The sequence below is a fragment of the Anser anser genome (genome assembly GCF_964211835.1).
Source record: "Anser anser genome assembly, chromosome: 19".
NCBI lineage: Eukaryota > Metazoa > Chordata > Aves > Anseriformes > Anatidae > Anser > Anser anser.
This window is the reverse complement of record NC_139740.1, coordinates 11,548,491-11,562,240: the sequence shown is the minus strand read 5'-3', so window position 1 is coordinate 11,562,240 and position 13,750 is coordinate 11,548,491. Positions and strand designations below refer to the sequence as shown.

General features: G+C 39.1%; 2 protein-coding genes across 7 annotated transcripts; one reads left to right on the top strand and one right to left on the bottom strand.

Annotated features, from left to right (window-relative positions):
- Positions 1 to 82: 82 nt before the first annotated feature.
- Positions 83 to 9,783, top strand: POLG2 (DNA polymerase gamma 2, accessory subunit). 4 transcript variants are annotated; one of them, XR_014574027.1, is made up of 11 exons: positions 83 to 2,446; positions 2,922 to 3,048; positions 3,201 to 3,306; positions 3,691 to 3,864; positions 4,326 to 4,466; positions 4,575 to 4,655; positions 5,237 to 5,337; positions 6,254 to 6,391; positions 8,227 to 8,347; positions 8,461 to 8,697; positions 9,437 to 9,783. XR_014574027.1 is itself a non-coding variant. In XM_083805407.1 (9 exons), the coding sequence occupies exons 1-9, from the start codon at positions 1,969 to 1,971 to the stop codon at positions 8,228 to 8,230; spliced, it is 1,350 nt and encodes a 449-aa protein (XP_083661533.1). In that variant the 5' UTR covers positions 83 to 1,968; the 3' UTR covers positions 8,231 to 9,783. The 4 variants fall into 4 exon arrangements, 2 of the variants coding, with proteins under 2 accessions (XP_083661533.1, XP_083661532.1); XR_014574026.1 differs by lacking the exon at positions 8,461 to 8,697; XM_083805407.1 differs by having other exon boundaries at positions 8,227 to 9,783.
- On the bottom strand, positions 5,337 to 13,747 carry MILR1 (mast cell immunoglobulin like receptor 1). Of its 3 annotated transcripts, none has more exons than XM_083805435.1 (9): positions 12,027 to 13,746; positions 11,893 to 11,937; positions 10,718 to 11,002; positions 9,856 to 10,137; positions 9,223 to 9,336; positions 8,737 to 8,826; positions 7,609 to 7,668; positions 7,246 to 7,302; positions 5,337 to 5,978 (listed from the first exon to the last, which is right to left on the bottom strand). In XM_083805435.1, exons 1-9 carry the CDS (start codon positions 12,058 to 12,060, stop codon positions 5,884 to 5,886), a joined length of 1,062 nt encoding a protein of 353 aa, XP_083661561.1. In that variant the 5' UTR covers positions 12,061 to 13,746; the 3' UTR covers positions 5,337 to 5,883. The 3 variants fall into 3 exon arrangements, with proteins under 3 accessions (XP_083661561.1, XP_083661562.1, XP_083661563.1); XM_083805436.1 differs by having other exon boundaries at positions 5,337 to 6,323; positions 12,027 to 13,745; XM_083805437.1 differs by lacking the exon at positions 10,718 to 11,002 and having other exon boundaries at positions 12,027 to 13,747.
- Positions 13,748 to 13,750: the final 3 nt, after the last annotated feature.

Genomic DNA, 13,750 nt, shown 5'->3' with positions numbered 1-13,750 from the left:
CTTTATCAATATTTGTACATGCAGCTAATGACTCATCTCAATGCATTGCCCATGCTCAGTGGGCAACCCTTCTAGAGCATTTCCTTGATTAGGAGCCTATCTGGCAACAAGCAAAAAAGCCTCGATCCTAGTTTAAAGTGCTTAATGCTTTCATGTACAGTAGCTTAAACTTCCACTTAATACTTATCTTCAGTTCCCTCTTTCCACTTACTGATAACTGATTAGTTTTAAACTTAATGCTTAACTACCACTTAACGCATTAACTACCCTGCTTAACTGCCTGTAAAAATCAGGGCAAGATTCTATCTGGGTTATTGTGAATCCAAGTCCGTGACTTCAAGTCTCTTGAACTTCCATTTTCTTTTGACTGTGCTTTGCTCTTGATGACTTTCCTCTGAGGCTAAGCTTGTGCTATTCTTAACTACACTCTAATCCATAATCCATTTTCTTAAATGTTTCTTTGTGGAATTTCATTACTTGATAGTACTTTCTGTGATCATTTGTTGTTGCGATGAGAGCTTCCCTAATACTGTGAGAGCTTCCATAATACAAGTCCCATAATACTACAGTAAACCTAAAGCTATAGTTAGTAATGTAGAAAGAATCTTAATTAACTTTGCAAAGCTAAATCAACTATGGTGGAAGGAAAAAAATAGGCTCTTTTCCCCTTCAGAAGGGGGATAGCACTGAATGTGTTAAAATGAAACAGTTATGTTTAAAAGTAACGCTGGTTGAAAAGTGGGAGAGATGCCACCTAGTAATATTTCTGATACTGTTTTTTTAAAGGTTGGTAGATTCCTGGTGGACTTGGACAGAATCAGACATGGATGAAATATTTCCAAGTTCTGACTATCTTACTGGACTGAGCCACATCTAAAACCATTTCTGAGATTTTTCTATCCAATAAGGATATCACTATCCTGTGAAAAACAGGCCTCTAGTTTTATATCTTCTGGTGTTGAAAAAGGGATATGGGGTAGGGGAAACCTGCCCGCAAGGAAGTGCCTTGCTGTAAGGAAATCTCTCCCCTTAACATTTGCACGTAAAATGAAAATGAAATACTAAATAAACTTGGAACTAGGGCTGCATTGTTGTGGGCTTGCATGAGAAATGAAGTTATATCTAGCAGGATTTTCTGCACTGGGTCAGGATAGCAGGCTTTAACAGGGCATTCCTTTCTCCCAGGATTGGCAGCTCAGCCAGCTGCCCCACTGGCCTACTAACGCCTTGTCTTTTTCAATTCTCAGTCTGTTCCTTCTCTGCCATTTGGGACTTGGGTGTATGTTAAAGAGCGGAGGTTGAGATAATCCCAGCTCCTAGGGATTTAACATGCATGAATTTTTTCATTGCAGCCAGCACACAGCGATATCTCCTCTTTAAGCTCCACCTTCTGGCACTGGTACAAAATCGTGATTAAGCATGTATGGAAATTTCCATTGCTCTGCTGTTGGGCTGGGCTGCAAGCTGCAAGCTTTTGCTATGCTAGCAACGAAAGTTTGCCCCCTCCACGCCGCTAGCTGAATATACTGCAGTAGTATTAAATTTCACATCTGCAGCTTTAACTCTTGTTAGAAAGCTCGTATGTTGCCTCAGACCACACACAACAAGATGTAGCTGTTCTCAAGCAATCCGCGTTTGGCTTTTTCCCTAGAAATCTCCCTGGGCAGCTACAAAGCGCTTCGCGTGTCAAGGACAGATCCCTAGGGGTTTCTTCCCTCCCCATGGCGATCGGAGCCTGCCCTCGCTGAGGGGCGCCGAGCCGCGTCCGCAGGGGGAAGGGCCCGGCCCGGAGCCGGGGTCCCGGCGGGCAGGGCTGCGGCTGAGCCCAAGGGCACAAAATGGCGGCGGCGGCAGGCACTGAGCGGGAAGCAGGAGAGAACCACGGCACCCAGCGCGCATGCGCAATGCTCGCCGCGCCCCGCCACCCCCCCCCCCCCCCAGGCCGTGAGGGAGGCGCGGGGCGGGAAGATGGCGCTGGGCGGATGCTGGGCGGCCCGCTGTGGAAGCGCGCTTCGCTTGAGGCGGCCGGCGCTGAGGCGGCCCTACGTGGCGGCCGGCGGCGAGGAGGAGGAGGAGAAGGAGGAGGAGGAGCAGCGGCAGCTGCTGGAGCTGTGCCGGCGGCGGCGCTTCCTGCGGGGCGGCGCGGAGCCGCGGTCCTGGCGCTCCTACCTCAGCGGCTGCCACCCGGGCTTCGGGCCGCTGGGCGCGGCGCTGCGGGGCAACCTGGCGGCGCAGTGGTGGCACTCGGCGCTGGCCCGCAGGGAGCAGGTGTTCGCCGTGGATTCCCCGCTCCACGGCAGCCCCTCCGCCGGCGCCCCGCAGGCCCGCGATGCCCTGCGGCTGCTGAGCTCGGAGACGCTGCGCCGGGTTGTCCAGGAGCCGGCCGGGCCCGCCCTGGAAGAAGCGCTGGGGAGCGCAGGGACGCTCCGGGAGACGCTGCTGCCCGGTACGGCCCGCGGCACAGCCCTGCTAGTGCCGGGGTGAGGCGGCTCTCGGGGCTCCGTGCACCCTGCAGGCCAGCTGCCGGCCTTAACTCGTCCTCCCGTTGTGTCAGTGCACTGGGAAGGTCCGGTCTGCACGCTGCGAGAGCGTGGCCTTCTCAAGCACCTGAGCAGCGTAAACGTCCAAATGTGCACTTGACACTTTGCCCTGTAATTAGGGGATAGGCCCGCTAAAGTCACGGTTGCCAAAGTACCCGGAGGTACGGGCTGTGCATGAGCTGCTGAGCTGATGTCTGCAAAACATGAAAGCTAATTAGATTGCACATATAAACACTATCTGTAGCATTGTGATCTTCAATCACTGTCATTGCCTTCATTTCCTCTTGTGGATAAGCTAACACGCTGTATTTGTTTTCAGTATAATTAAAAAATTGAAGTTTTGCATATGGCTACTAAAATTAATTATTTGTCTTTTGGCAGGTGTTTTGGCACAATATGTTAGCTGCTTAGAATTTGCGAACAAGAGGCTGCCTTGTGGCCTTGCTGAAGTTGGAGTATGTTTTCACTCTGTTCCAGAAAGTGAGCTACACAACAAAAACTTTAGAAGGTAGACTAATAAAGATCGACTAATCCCTTATAGTACCTAAATAAACTATGTACAATTGTTTCAACTTCGGATTTTTTTTTTGAATACTGTCTCTTGCTTTTTCCATGTTGTTTTTGAAGGAGTTAACTTGCTGACCTTGCTATTGTTTAAAGAATAGGCGAAAGGACTACCTCTTTGCTTGCATGGTTTAGCTCTCCCAGAACTGCAGGACAGTGGCTCGATTACTGGTTGCGTCAGAGACTGCAATGGTGGAGAAAGGTAACAGCAGCGTACAGATGGCAAATCTTGGCCTGCCCCTTTATTTTTCAAAGAGAGAGGAAATAGATACCCTGTTAAGTTTTTGGCTGATGTTGCCAATTTTTGTCACTGAAATACATGCATTTCTTGCAAGAAACAAAAAAAACTACTTAAGTTTATGAAAAATCCATTAAGTAGTTTGTAACAGACTTGCAGAAAGGCAAGTGTTCTGTGTTTACAAATGACTTGATCTCAAAGAGCTGTGAAGCAATTGAAGTGATTTGGGTGGTAATTTATTTTTAAAAATGTGCTGCAAATTATAGACTTTACATCTGGCTTTACAGATGTGGTTTGTTAGTACAGCATGCGCAATAGTGGAACACCTCTTATATCTTCAATTTTCAGTTTGCAGTAGGCCCATCTAACTTCAGCAGCAGTGACTTTCAGGATGAAGAAGGAAGAAGAGGATTTAACTTACATTATAACTTTCCTTGGGGAAAAGAAACAATAGAAACACTGAAGAACCTTGGTGATACTGAACTGTTAGAGATGTATCCAGGGGATAGATCAAAATTACTGGTAAGCCTTAACTTACTTTATTGAGAATCTTTTTATTATAAAGATGAGAGGAATAATTTATTTGAAGATGTGGTTGTTTAGCATATGACTATCTTATTCTTCTGTGGTAAAGTCTGTATAATTCTGCTGTCAGACCTTCGTTAGCAGATCTTATTTTCAAAAGGAGATGAAATAGTTTTTTCATGGAGTTATTTATTCAAAATTAGCAATGAACTATATAATTTTCCCCATTGTTACAAACTTATCTAGTCATGGTTACACTTCAAGATTGCTAGTAACTTTAAAATGTACCTCTGATTCTAACATATGTCTGAAAGTAAGAAGGGTGCTTGAGCTCAATACCTCATTATACATTTAGAGTAAACAAAAGGCCAGTTGACACAGACTTTGAAGTATCTCTTCATGGTTGTGTTTTGTTTTGTTTTGTTTTTGTGTGTGTGTGGTTTTTCTCCCCTCATCAGGGCCGAGATGGAAGGAAGAATGTTATTCCTCACGTCCTGTCTGTGAGTGGAAATCTGGACCGAGGAGTATTAGCATATCTCTTTGATTCACTACAGCTAGCTGAGAATCCGTTAACAAAAAAGAAAAATTCACACAGAAAGGTAACTCTGGGGGAAGTATAAGCAACAATGGTCACTGGCTTTTAATATTCTGGAGTTCTGCTTAAATGTTCACAATAAACAGTATTTTTTTTTTTCTAAAATTATTAGGTACTTAAACTTCATCCTTGTCTAGCACCTATCAAAGTGGCCTTGGATGTAGGGAAAGGCCCAACAACAGAGCTGCGACAGGTATGTTGTAAGAAAGTGTTTTAATTTTGAGCATTAATTTACCATGTGACCTTCTGTTATGTCAGGCACTCTGTTAACATTGGTGAAAATCATGCTGCTACTTCAGTTCTCTGAGACTCACAGTTATACAGTTTTCATGGTGCTTCTACTGTGCAGTTTGAAGGAGTGAAGCATGGCTGAAGGAGTACAGACAGTGGGGAAGTAGATGTCTTCTCTGCTTTAACACACTGCTTTTAGTATTGTTAATAAAGTTTCAATTTGTTCAATGAAATGTTAAAGGAAAACAAATAACAAAATCCCTCTGATTCTTAATCTTTCATAGTTATCATAACATGTGGGTCCCATCTTCAGAATTTCAGAAGTTTCTGTTTAAGTCAATCATTAAGCCAGTCCCCACAGAAGGGAAGAAACTTACACTGGCATATTTTTTTAAATATGAGATTTATTTCAGCAAGTAAATTAATACCAACTAGAAATGCTAATAACACAAGTTCTGGAGTTTGAATAGTTTCTTTGTCTAGAATTTCAAACCCTCAAAATCTTTATTTATACTTTTGTTTTTAAATTTGGTTTAAACACAGGTTTGTCAAGGATTGTTCAACGAACTATCAGAAAATAGAATTTCCGTATGGCCAGGTTATCTTGAAACCACGCAGGTATCCCTGGAACAGCTTTATACAAAGTAAGAAGAAACAGTATTTTGTAAGTTAAAACTATGAAGGTGAAAGGTGACTTCCTGTGGACTAGCAAAAATATTCCTGCTTTCAGTAAGAAGTCATTGAGTGCAGTAACCATGTGAATGAAGGCATGCATCCTAAACTAAAAACTCACTCAGTAGATTTTATTACGAAGAGAAATGACAGTTTGTTTTAAGAATTGTATAAGCCTTTCACACTTTTTTCTATTGTTGTTGCTCTGGAACTGTGAGATCCCTTTTATAGACACTTCTATGAAAATAAATTTCTTAAGATGAGTAAACTTGCAAAACCATGTCATGTCTTCCTGATTTTTGTGCTGTGTTCTGTTTTAAACCATTTTGACTGGCTCTGTGCTCCATTCTTAAGTACTGCTTCAGATAGCACACTGTGTCTAGTCTTGAACTTAAAAGTTCTTCACGTCTGGAATGATTACCATTGGTGTATGCGATGTTATTCATGCAGATAAAAACCTATATTCCAGTTAAGGGCTTCATATATGATTTGTTGATCAAGAGTGAATTTTGAGCATATCACTGCTTGTATCTATGGATCTTGGATCTCTTCTTTCCCCAGAAAAAAAATATGTATGTTGATTGGTTCATGTGCAGTAGTCTACGTTGTCTGGCTATTAAATAACAGAAGAAAGTTATACTCTGCTTCTACAGAAAATACTCTTGTAACAGAATACTAACATTTACTTTATGTACTAAAGTGACCTAATAATTTAAAGAAAAATAATTAGGAAAGCAAGGAATGTCTATAAGAAAATGGGCGTCTTCACACAACTTGGTGCATTGTAGCAAAAAAAAATGTGCAGCTTGTTGTCATTTGTACATAACTTAATCTGTTCTTTTTTTTCATACATCAAAAGTGGTAATAGGTGTGATCTTTTCTTTGCAGATATGATGAGATGAGTGTTCTCTTCATGGTCTTGATAACTGATGCTACTCTAGAGAATGGAGTGGTCCAGCTGAGAAGCAGAGACACCACCATGAAGGAAATGATGCACATATCTAGGTTAAAAGACTTCTTAACTAAGTACGTAACATCAGCTAAAAATGTGTAAACTTAAATTCGTCTAATAAAAGGAATTTCTTAAATTTCTGTGCCTGAAACTGACTTCTGGGGTCAATGATACAGTCACTTCATTGGAAATAGTTCTCCTAAAACTTGGTGATGTATCTGTTTTCTGTCAAATCTAAACCATCTAGGTTGTCCAGGTTACCTTGCAAAGAGGAAAGAGGCAAACATGTCTCTTCAGCAGGGCTAACCATAACTTCTTTCTTGTCTTCAATTTTACTATACTTTGAGAGTGGTGAACTGAGAAATTGTCATGCTTGCCACTAGGTAACAGCAGATCCAAAGGTCAAATATGGATCCTCTAGCATGTGCCTTGGAGTGCAACAAAGTTGGAGTAACTTTTTGTAGTGCTTGACTAAAGTCTTTTGATTAATTTATACAATCCAGTTTCTATTCCAGGATAATTGTTGAATGCACAGGAGCTTGGATCATAGATAAAGCTTTGGATAATTTATTAAAGATGCCAGACTGTACATTGTGTCCAGCAGGATTTAACCTGACAGTGACTCCATTGAGCTTTTTTATTTTATTATTATTTTTTTTAAAAAGCAAGGAGCTGTTGTTTATTTAATAGGGTGGCTGTTTGGATCTTTATAATTCCAGTCATTTTAAGTCCCTAGAGGTTATTACTTGGGGATTTTTCTTGCTAGTAGACAACTAGCTATATGATCTGTCTATAAAATAATTAGGCCAGGCAATTAGTATCTACTCTCTCTACTACCTCTCAGCAGACATGGTACATCTGCTGATGTACATCTGAAGATTGAAAGATTCTTTAAAAGTACTTAAATTAATCACATAAGAGATCTTACCTTGTATTCCATCTCTGATGACGACCTTTGAATAGATTGTAGGACTTTCCCTCTTCTCTGTTAAAAGAGTAAAATAATGCAATGTTCTTTTTTTAGTAAAGATGATAGAAGAGTTAATAAGCCATCCACAGCTTGGTGACTAATAAAATCTGCATGGTTGCAAAGTTAAGCTTTTGAACTTTTGTGTTACAGTATGATAGGCTTTTTTTTTTTTTGTCTTAGTTATTTTTATTTCTCCATAGTAAGTGAGCAATTTCAGTATATAACTGTTACTATCCACTTCCCACAACCACCCCCCCCAATTCCCCCCCCAATTTATCTATGCATACTGGATGTCCCACTACTATAAAATGAGGTTTTCACCTTTTTCATCTTCTCTTCTACTAACAGAAAAATTTGCACACTCCTGTTTTTGAATCGGCTCTGTATTAAAGATAAACAGCAATTAATTACAAGAGACTGATTTTTTTGTATTTTTTTAATGATGTAAATAAAGCAGCGACATTCAGGGTTGGATATAAATCTGTCATGCTTTTTGTAGCACCTATGGGCATTATCAGAGCTATATTCATTGTTATTGCAAGCTATGTGGGTAGAATGCTGATTGAAATTTGGCATGAACAGCTGCAGAGAGCACTGAGCTAATGGAGCAGCATAGCTAGATATCTACTTGTCCTGTATGTGAGTGGAAGGTGGATTTGTTGGGAAGGAATGATTCCCTTTTGGGTATTTAGAAACAAGAAATGTTACAGTTTTGCTGTTAGATACAAACACATGCACCCCCAAGCATACTGACAGTCATGCATAGGGTAAATCTAGAAAATTACAGTGTAATAGCATTGTGATTTTAATGCAATGTCTTCATTACTGTGTATTTTTTACAGTGGAAGTAGTACATTCTAATGTAGACCAGTTGCTTCATTGACTGTTGTCTAGAATTACTTCATAATTTATTTGAACTGATTTTGTGTCTTTTCAAAGTTAAGAAACATGGAATAAAGAAACGTCGTGTACTGAACAATGTTGAACAGAATGCAGGAGCTTCCTAAGTTTTATTTTTCTACAACTTGTGTATAGCCCATTTTTGGCTTTTAGTAAACAAGTAAGTAAATCTGAGGTGCAGTGTCTATCCAATTTTCTTTTCTTCTGTAATGGCTATTCCTGTCATTTCCGTAAGTTGCCAAATGCAATTCATTTTATTTCTGTTTACGGTAGGTTTTTGTATGGAACTTTAGGCAGTTGTGGTTTTGGCTGCATGGCAGATGGTGCCAAATATGGATACCGAGGGACTTCAAATATTGCATCTGTAATGGTATGGTCAGTAGGAGTACTACTAGTTTACTTCCTGACTGGTAGTAGTTGTCCCCTTCTGCTGTTTCTGCAGTGCCTAAAGGAATTGGCCCATGTTGGCTGCAGATAGTATAACAACATTCTTCCACCAAACTCCTTCAGGTAAATTTCATGGCTATATGGGGAGTAACACAAACTTACTAATCTCTGTGTATGTGACATAATTATCTGACTCTTCTACTTTATCCGTTGAAGTAAGGCCAGTTGAGGACACAGCAGATGTAAATTTTCCTGCACAACAAATACATACATGAATCAATTTATCTTAGAGGTAAATAAAGAGCTCCATAAAAATGTTATTTTCATGATCAAAATTACTCCTTAATCAAAGGCATTTTTAATAGAATTTTCTTTCTTTGCTAAGAACAAAAAGGCCTAATTCCTTCCAACAGTTCTGTCTTAATTTAGGTATTACTTTACTTCCCCATACCATGCCTGCCATTTAAACCACGGGTCAGAAATCTTGCCTCGTAAATGTCTCGCTGCTGATGCTGGTTAAAAGGAGAGTTGACAATATCCTAAAATACCAAGAGTGTAATTCTACTTGTAACATATTTGCACACTTGAAGGTACTGAGAACATAAATGAGCATATATGGAAAATGAAATAGATATTCAAATAACTTACCTGCTTTACATGAAGGAATGATGAAAAATCGAATTGCCAGAGCAAATCCTATCACAAACGCTAGTAAGATTAGCCCAAGAAAAATGATCCGGGGTTGAGAATTGCAACTCTCCTCTGCCAAAAACAAAATAAAACAACAACAAAAAAAGGTGTTTATGTGAAGAAATGTTGTTTCATATTTGTAAATGGAATCATGACTTTGCATTTCTTTCAGCTTCTGGATTAACTGTTGTTAATAGAACTGCTCAGGAGAACGCGAATTGCACACCACCACAGCAGAAGGAAAGGATTTTGCTGCTGCCAATAGACTGTCCCTTTCATAAGAACCAGAGAGAAAAATGAAGCTAGAATCTCCCCAAGGTGGAGAAAGCTGGACCAGTAGTGTCTTGTAAAAGTGAGTCTTTTACAATCATCCTTCGTGGTCACTTCAACTACTGCTGCTATCTAGGCTGAAAGTAATTCTTTTTGCATGAATTTAAAAATACCTCATTATTATTATTGTAATCATTATATTTTGAGCATTACATTGCAGGAATAAAGTCTCTGGCTAAAATACTTGTATTCTTCCTATGTTCTGAACTTTGTTTCTGTCTCTGTCTATTGACAGTAGTAAACTATTTGACACGTGCATACCTGCTAATGTAAAGTTGAAACTGTTGCTGTATTTTGTACTATTGCGAAAGCTATTTTCAGCTCTGCATTTATAGGTTCCTAAGTCACTAGAGGTATTGATAAGTACAAAAGTAACAGCTGCTTCCTTCTGCATCTTCACTAGTTGAGATATCCTCCGTTTGCCTTTGAAGAATGTGTATGTGATAGGAAGAGACCCTTTCTCTGAGAGACAAGACAGGGTTGCATTTTGGCCTTTCTTTGCTTGAGAGGTGGGTGAGCTCAGCGCTGGTTTGGAAAGTGGCTCTGAAAATAAACAAACAAACAACAAAAACACACAACAGAATAGACTGCATCGCTGATTGCAGGACAAACTCCAAAGCAAGACTGAATTAATCAGCAATGCTGGCAAATAAGATGGGCATAAAGGATCGAGGGCTCAATGAGACATATCAGAACAGTGCTGCTGACTCCCGAGGGAACAGTAGCAGTTTTCAGTAAAGTTCAGCTCAACCAAGGCAGGCACACACAGCAGTACAAAACATCACCTTCAGCAAACAAATTGCTGAGTCCCACTGCTGCAGATGCATTGGATCAGCCAATGCATGGCTATGTGAATCTAAAATTATACAATCATAGAATGTTTTAGTTTGGAAGGGACCCTTGAAGTTAATCTAGTTCAACCCCCTTGCCATGGGCAGGGACATCTTTCACTAGATCAGGTTTCTCAAAGTCCCATCCAACCTGGCTGAACGTTTCTAATGATGGGGCATCCACAGCTTCTCTGGGCAACCTGTTCCAATGTCTCATTACTCTCATTGTGAAAAATTTCTTCCTTGTATCCAATAAAATTAAATGTATCAAGAAGTAATACAGCAAGACATACCTTCAAGCGTGAAATTGAGACTTCTACTGTATCTTCTGCCATAGATTTTATTCTCAGCTTTGCACTTGTATTCACCCACATCACTGGCAGAGTTGATAGTCAAGTTGAACAAAGCTGGCATCAAGTCTATCCTATTTAAAGTGGATACCTTCTGACTGTATTTAAACAGTGTGTATTTGATAGGTGGAGAACCAGAATCTGAGTGACAGGAGAGGCTCACGTTCTGGTTCATCACTACTTCCAAAGTGCCATGAACAGGTGTGAGAATGGGGTTGGAAAGTACCTCTGGAAAGAAGAAACTTCTGAGTGAGTTGATTGCACCTATCGTTCAAGAATCTCCTTTTTTATTTTTTTATTTTTATTTTTTTTCCCCCAGAATATGTTGAGGACTAGGCTATACTTATTTCTGTTGAAATAGATGTTCATTTTTTTTTACTACTTCCACTAGCAGGCAATGCAACTTTGTATTTTTCAGTATCAGTATATAGCTTCAAACACTTGATGAAAAATGCATGCCTTCGTATAAAACACAGCATAAACACACAAAACCAACAGATGCATCTAGATGAACCAACAAGAAAACCTTTTGAGCTACAGCAGCAATGAAAATAATGGAAGCATAAAAAAGAAATAGTATGGGGTGTTACTCGTAAGAGAAAGTAACTTTTCCTTTCTGTATGAGAAAGCAGCCAAACTACTTGAGTGGTAGAATGTGAACCTAAAAGTGAAAACAGTATTTTACTTGTGGCAGAATTAATGTCACATAAGTAAACTGAATTTATCTTTCCTGACTTTTGAATAGTAGCAGCCAGAGCTTTGATTGTCTATCAAATCAGTTTGGTTTCTAAGATCATGCAAGTATACCTCTAAGAAAAACTTGCCTTGTCTTTTCACAGAAATTGTTAATAAAAAAGTCATGACTAAGAAAAATTCTGACTCCTATAAAGGGAGAAAATACATTTTAACATCCTAAAGCAATTTTGAATGTACATACAAGTATGGCAGCAAAGAAAGCTTTGTATTGAAACTTGCAAACAGTCTCAATGCACAGATGGGCAAAAGATTTAATTTTACGTGGAGGCTTTTGAAATTTTTCAATCTTTCCACCATTTTTTTTTTGTGAACAGTTCATTTTAACACATATCCCAAAACTGAAGAAAGAAAAAAGAACCTACCTCTGCCATCTGCAGTTGCATTCTGAATCTGCTGAGAGACTTGAACTAGAAGAAGAGAAGAAGGCTTTCAGCTGGAAACAATGGCTCTTATTTAGAAATATGCACAATATGTAAGAAATATGTCCTTGACTTACAGCAGGAAAACAGCAGAATTGTGAGAAAAAACATTTTCTTGCAAAAATGAAGCTGGTACTCTTCAAGACAGCTGATGGAGTTATACTAATGAAATCTTAGAGGAGTGGCTATAGCAGTTGAGGAAGTCCTAAATAGGGAAACAGTGCTGATCTTAACTGATGATGTTTGCTTAACCACTTTTGTTATATTCCATTTATATTTAGTCCATGACAGTCATTTTAGAGTGGCAGGCACAAGGAAAAGCTTTGGAGTGAGGAACAGCAGTTTGGAATACAACTAAATGTTATGTAGATTTGTTCCAAGATGTAGCTAACTTAATCAACTTTTTCATGTGTGAGAGCTGTGTAATAGAACTAAGCTACTAGATAGTATACAAGAATATATACAATTTTTCTAGTATTGTTCTTACAAAGTCATGAGATCACTGATTCATATCTCACAGACACACATTTACTAGAGAGAATGCAAGAGATCCTTTGGGAGCATATGGCTGAGACCAAGGGAGAATGTGGTTTCCTTTTATTATCAGCAATATAATTTTTAAAAAATGACACACACACACACACAAAAGTACATAAACAGTGGAAGTTTTAAGACGCTAAGTATTCCTGGATAGTTAGCCTATTAGGGAAATATTTTGGCCAAGTTTCAAATATTCAGCTGTGAAATCGCATAGTAAAAGGTACAGATCTCATCACAAACTTGAGTTCAACACCACTGTAAAACAAGTTGATGACTAATTTGATCATCTAATCAGTAATATTACTGATATTACTTCTTTACAGTTTCAAGAAGTAGATGTTCTTAATTTGTCATTCTCTGTCTCTGTGCAAAGTAAATGTAATATTCAGCTAATGTTCTATGGCATAAAGTAGTATTTTGTTTTGGTCAGTTCTATTAGTGTAGGTGAAAAAGCCATTGCTTTTACATCTTCATGACTATGTTCTTTTATTTTTATTTCCCTGGTGTCTTTTTTGGTCTAAGGCCCATGGTAAAAACTGAGAATTTGGACATTATACAATGTTAGTTGCAAATTCAAGGGCAGACCATAATCTTCAAATTCTCCAGATCAGACACTATATTCAGCAAAACAATGTCTCAGTCACTATGCTGCTCTATGCGCTCCTAATTGGTCTGCTACTCTGTAGTCACCCTGAGTAGAATATACATAAAATAAAATGTATATATGTGAAATAAAATTCCAGCTTCTGGAACTGACAAGAATTTTGAGTGCCATGAATGTGCTTTGCCCAATAAAATAGAGGAAAGGCCAGGCTCCCAGGGTACAAATGATGTGTACCTAGAAGTTCTGGAGCCTGAATATACATACAATGGCAATGTTGTCTGTGTGTTTGTATACAGATGATGTTTTTTGAAGAAATTCAGGCCTTGCTGTATATATAAAATAATAATAAAAAATGTAACTACATGTACAGTGAATGTCTTAAAAGCATTGTTGTTATACTTGTCTTTTTTCTTAAATATTCTGCAGTCTCTGAAGGTAACAAGACCAGGTGCTACATAATGTTTCCTGCGTAACACAAAATCCCTCCCAAAGTCTAGTCTGCTTCAACAGTGAATTTTATTTTATTTTTTTCACACGGTTTAGTGTACAACTTCCTTTTTTTCTTTTGTTGTTTGTTTTACATAATTTCTTAAGAGGCAACCTTTACCCTCATCTTGCAAGTGTTTCTTATGTGGAAATGCTGACAATTAACCACAA

What these genes read in the sequence shown, in the direction of transcription:
- POLG2 (XM_083805406.1), top strand. Translation starts at nt 1,969, where the DNA reads ATGGCGCTGGGCGGATGCTGGGCGGCCCGCTGTGGAAGCGCGCTTCGC. An exon ending in CACAACAAAAACTTTAGAAG is followed by an intron (nt 3,049 to 3,200) that starts GTAGACTAATAA and finishes TATTGTTTAAAG; the next exon opens with AATAGGCGAAAGGACTACCT. An exon ending in GGGATAGATCAAAATTACTG is followed by an intron (nt 3,865 to 4,325) that starts GTAAGCCTTAAC and finishes TCCCCTCATCAG; the next exon opens with GGCCGAGATGGAAGGAAGAA.
- MILR1 (XM_083805435.1), bottom strand. Translation starts at nt 12,060, where the DNA reads ATGTTTTTTCTCACAATTCTGCTGTTTTCCTGCT. An exon ending in TGTCACATACACAGAGATTA is followed by an intron (nt 7,669 to 8,736) that starts GTAAGTTTGTGT and finishes TCTTTAATACAG; the next exon opens with AGCCGATTCAAAAACAGGAG. An exon ending in CATCAGAGATGGAATACAAG is followed by an intron (nt 5,979 to 7,245) that starts GTAAGATCTCTT and finishes GTTATTTAATAG; the next exon opens with CCAGACAACGTAGACTACTG.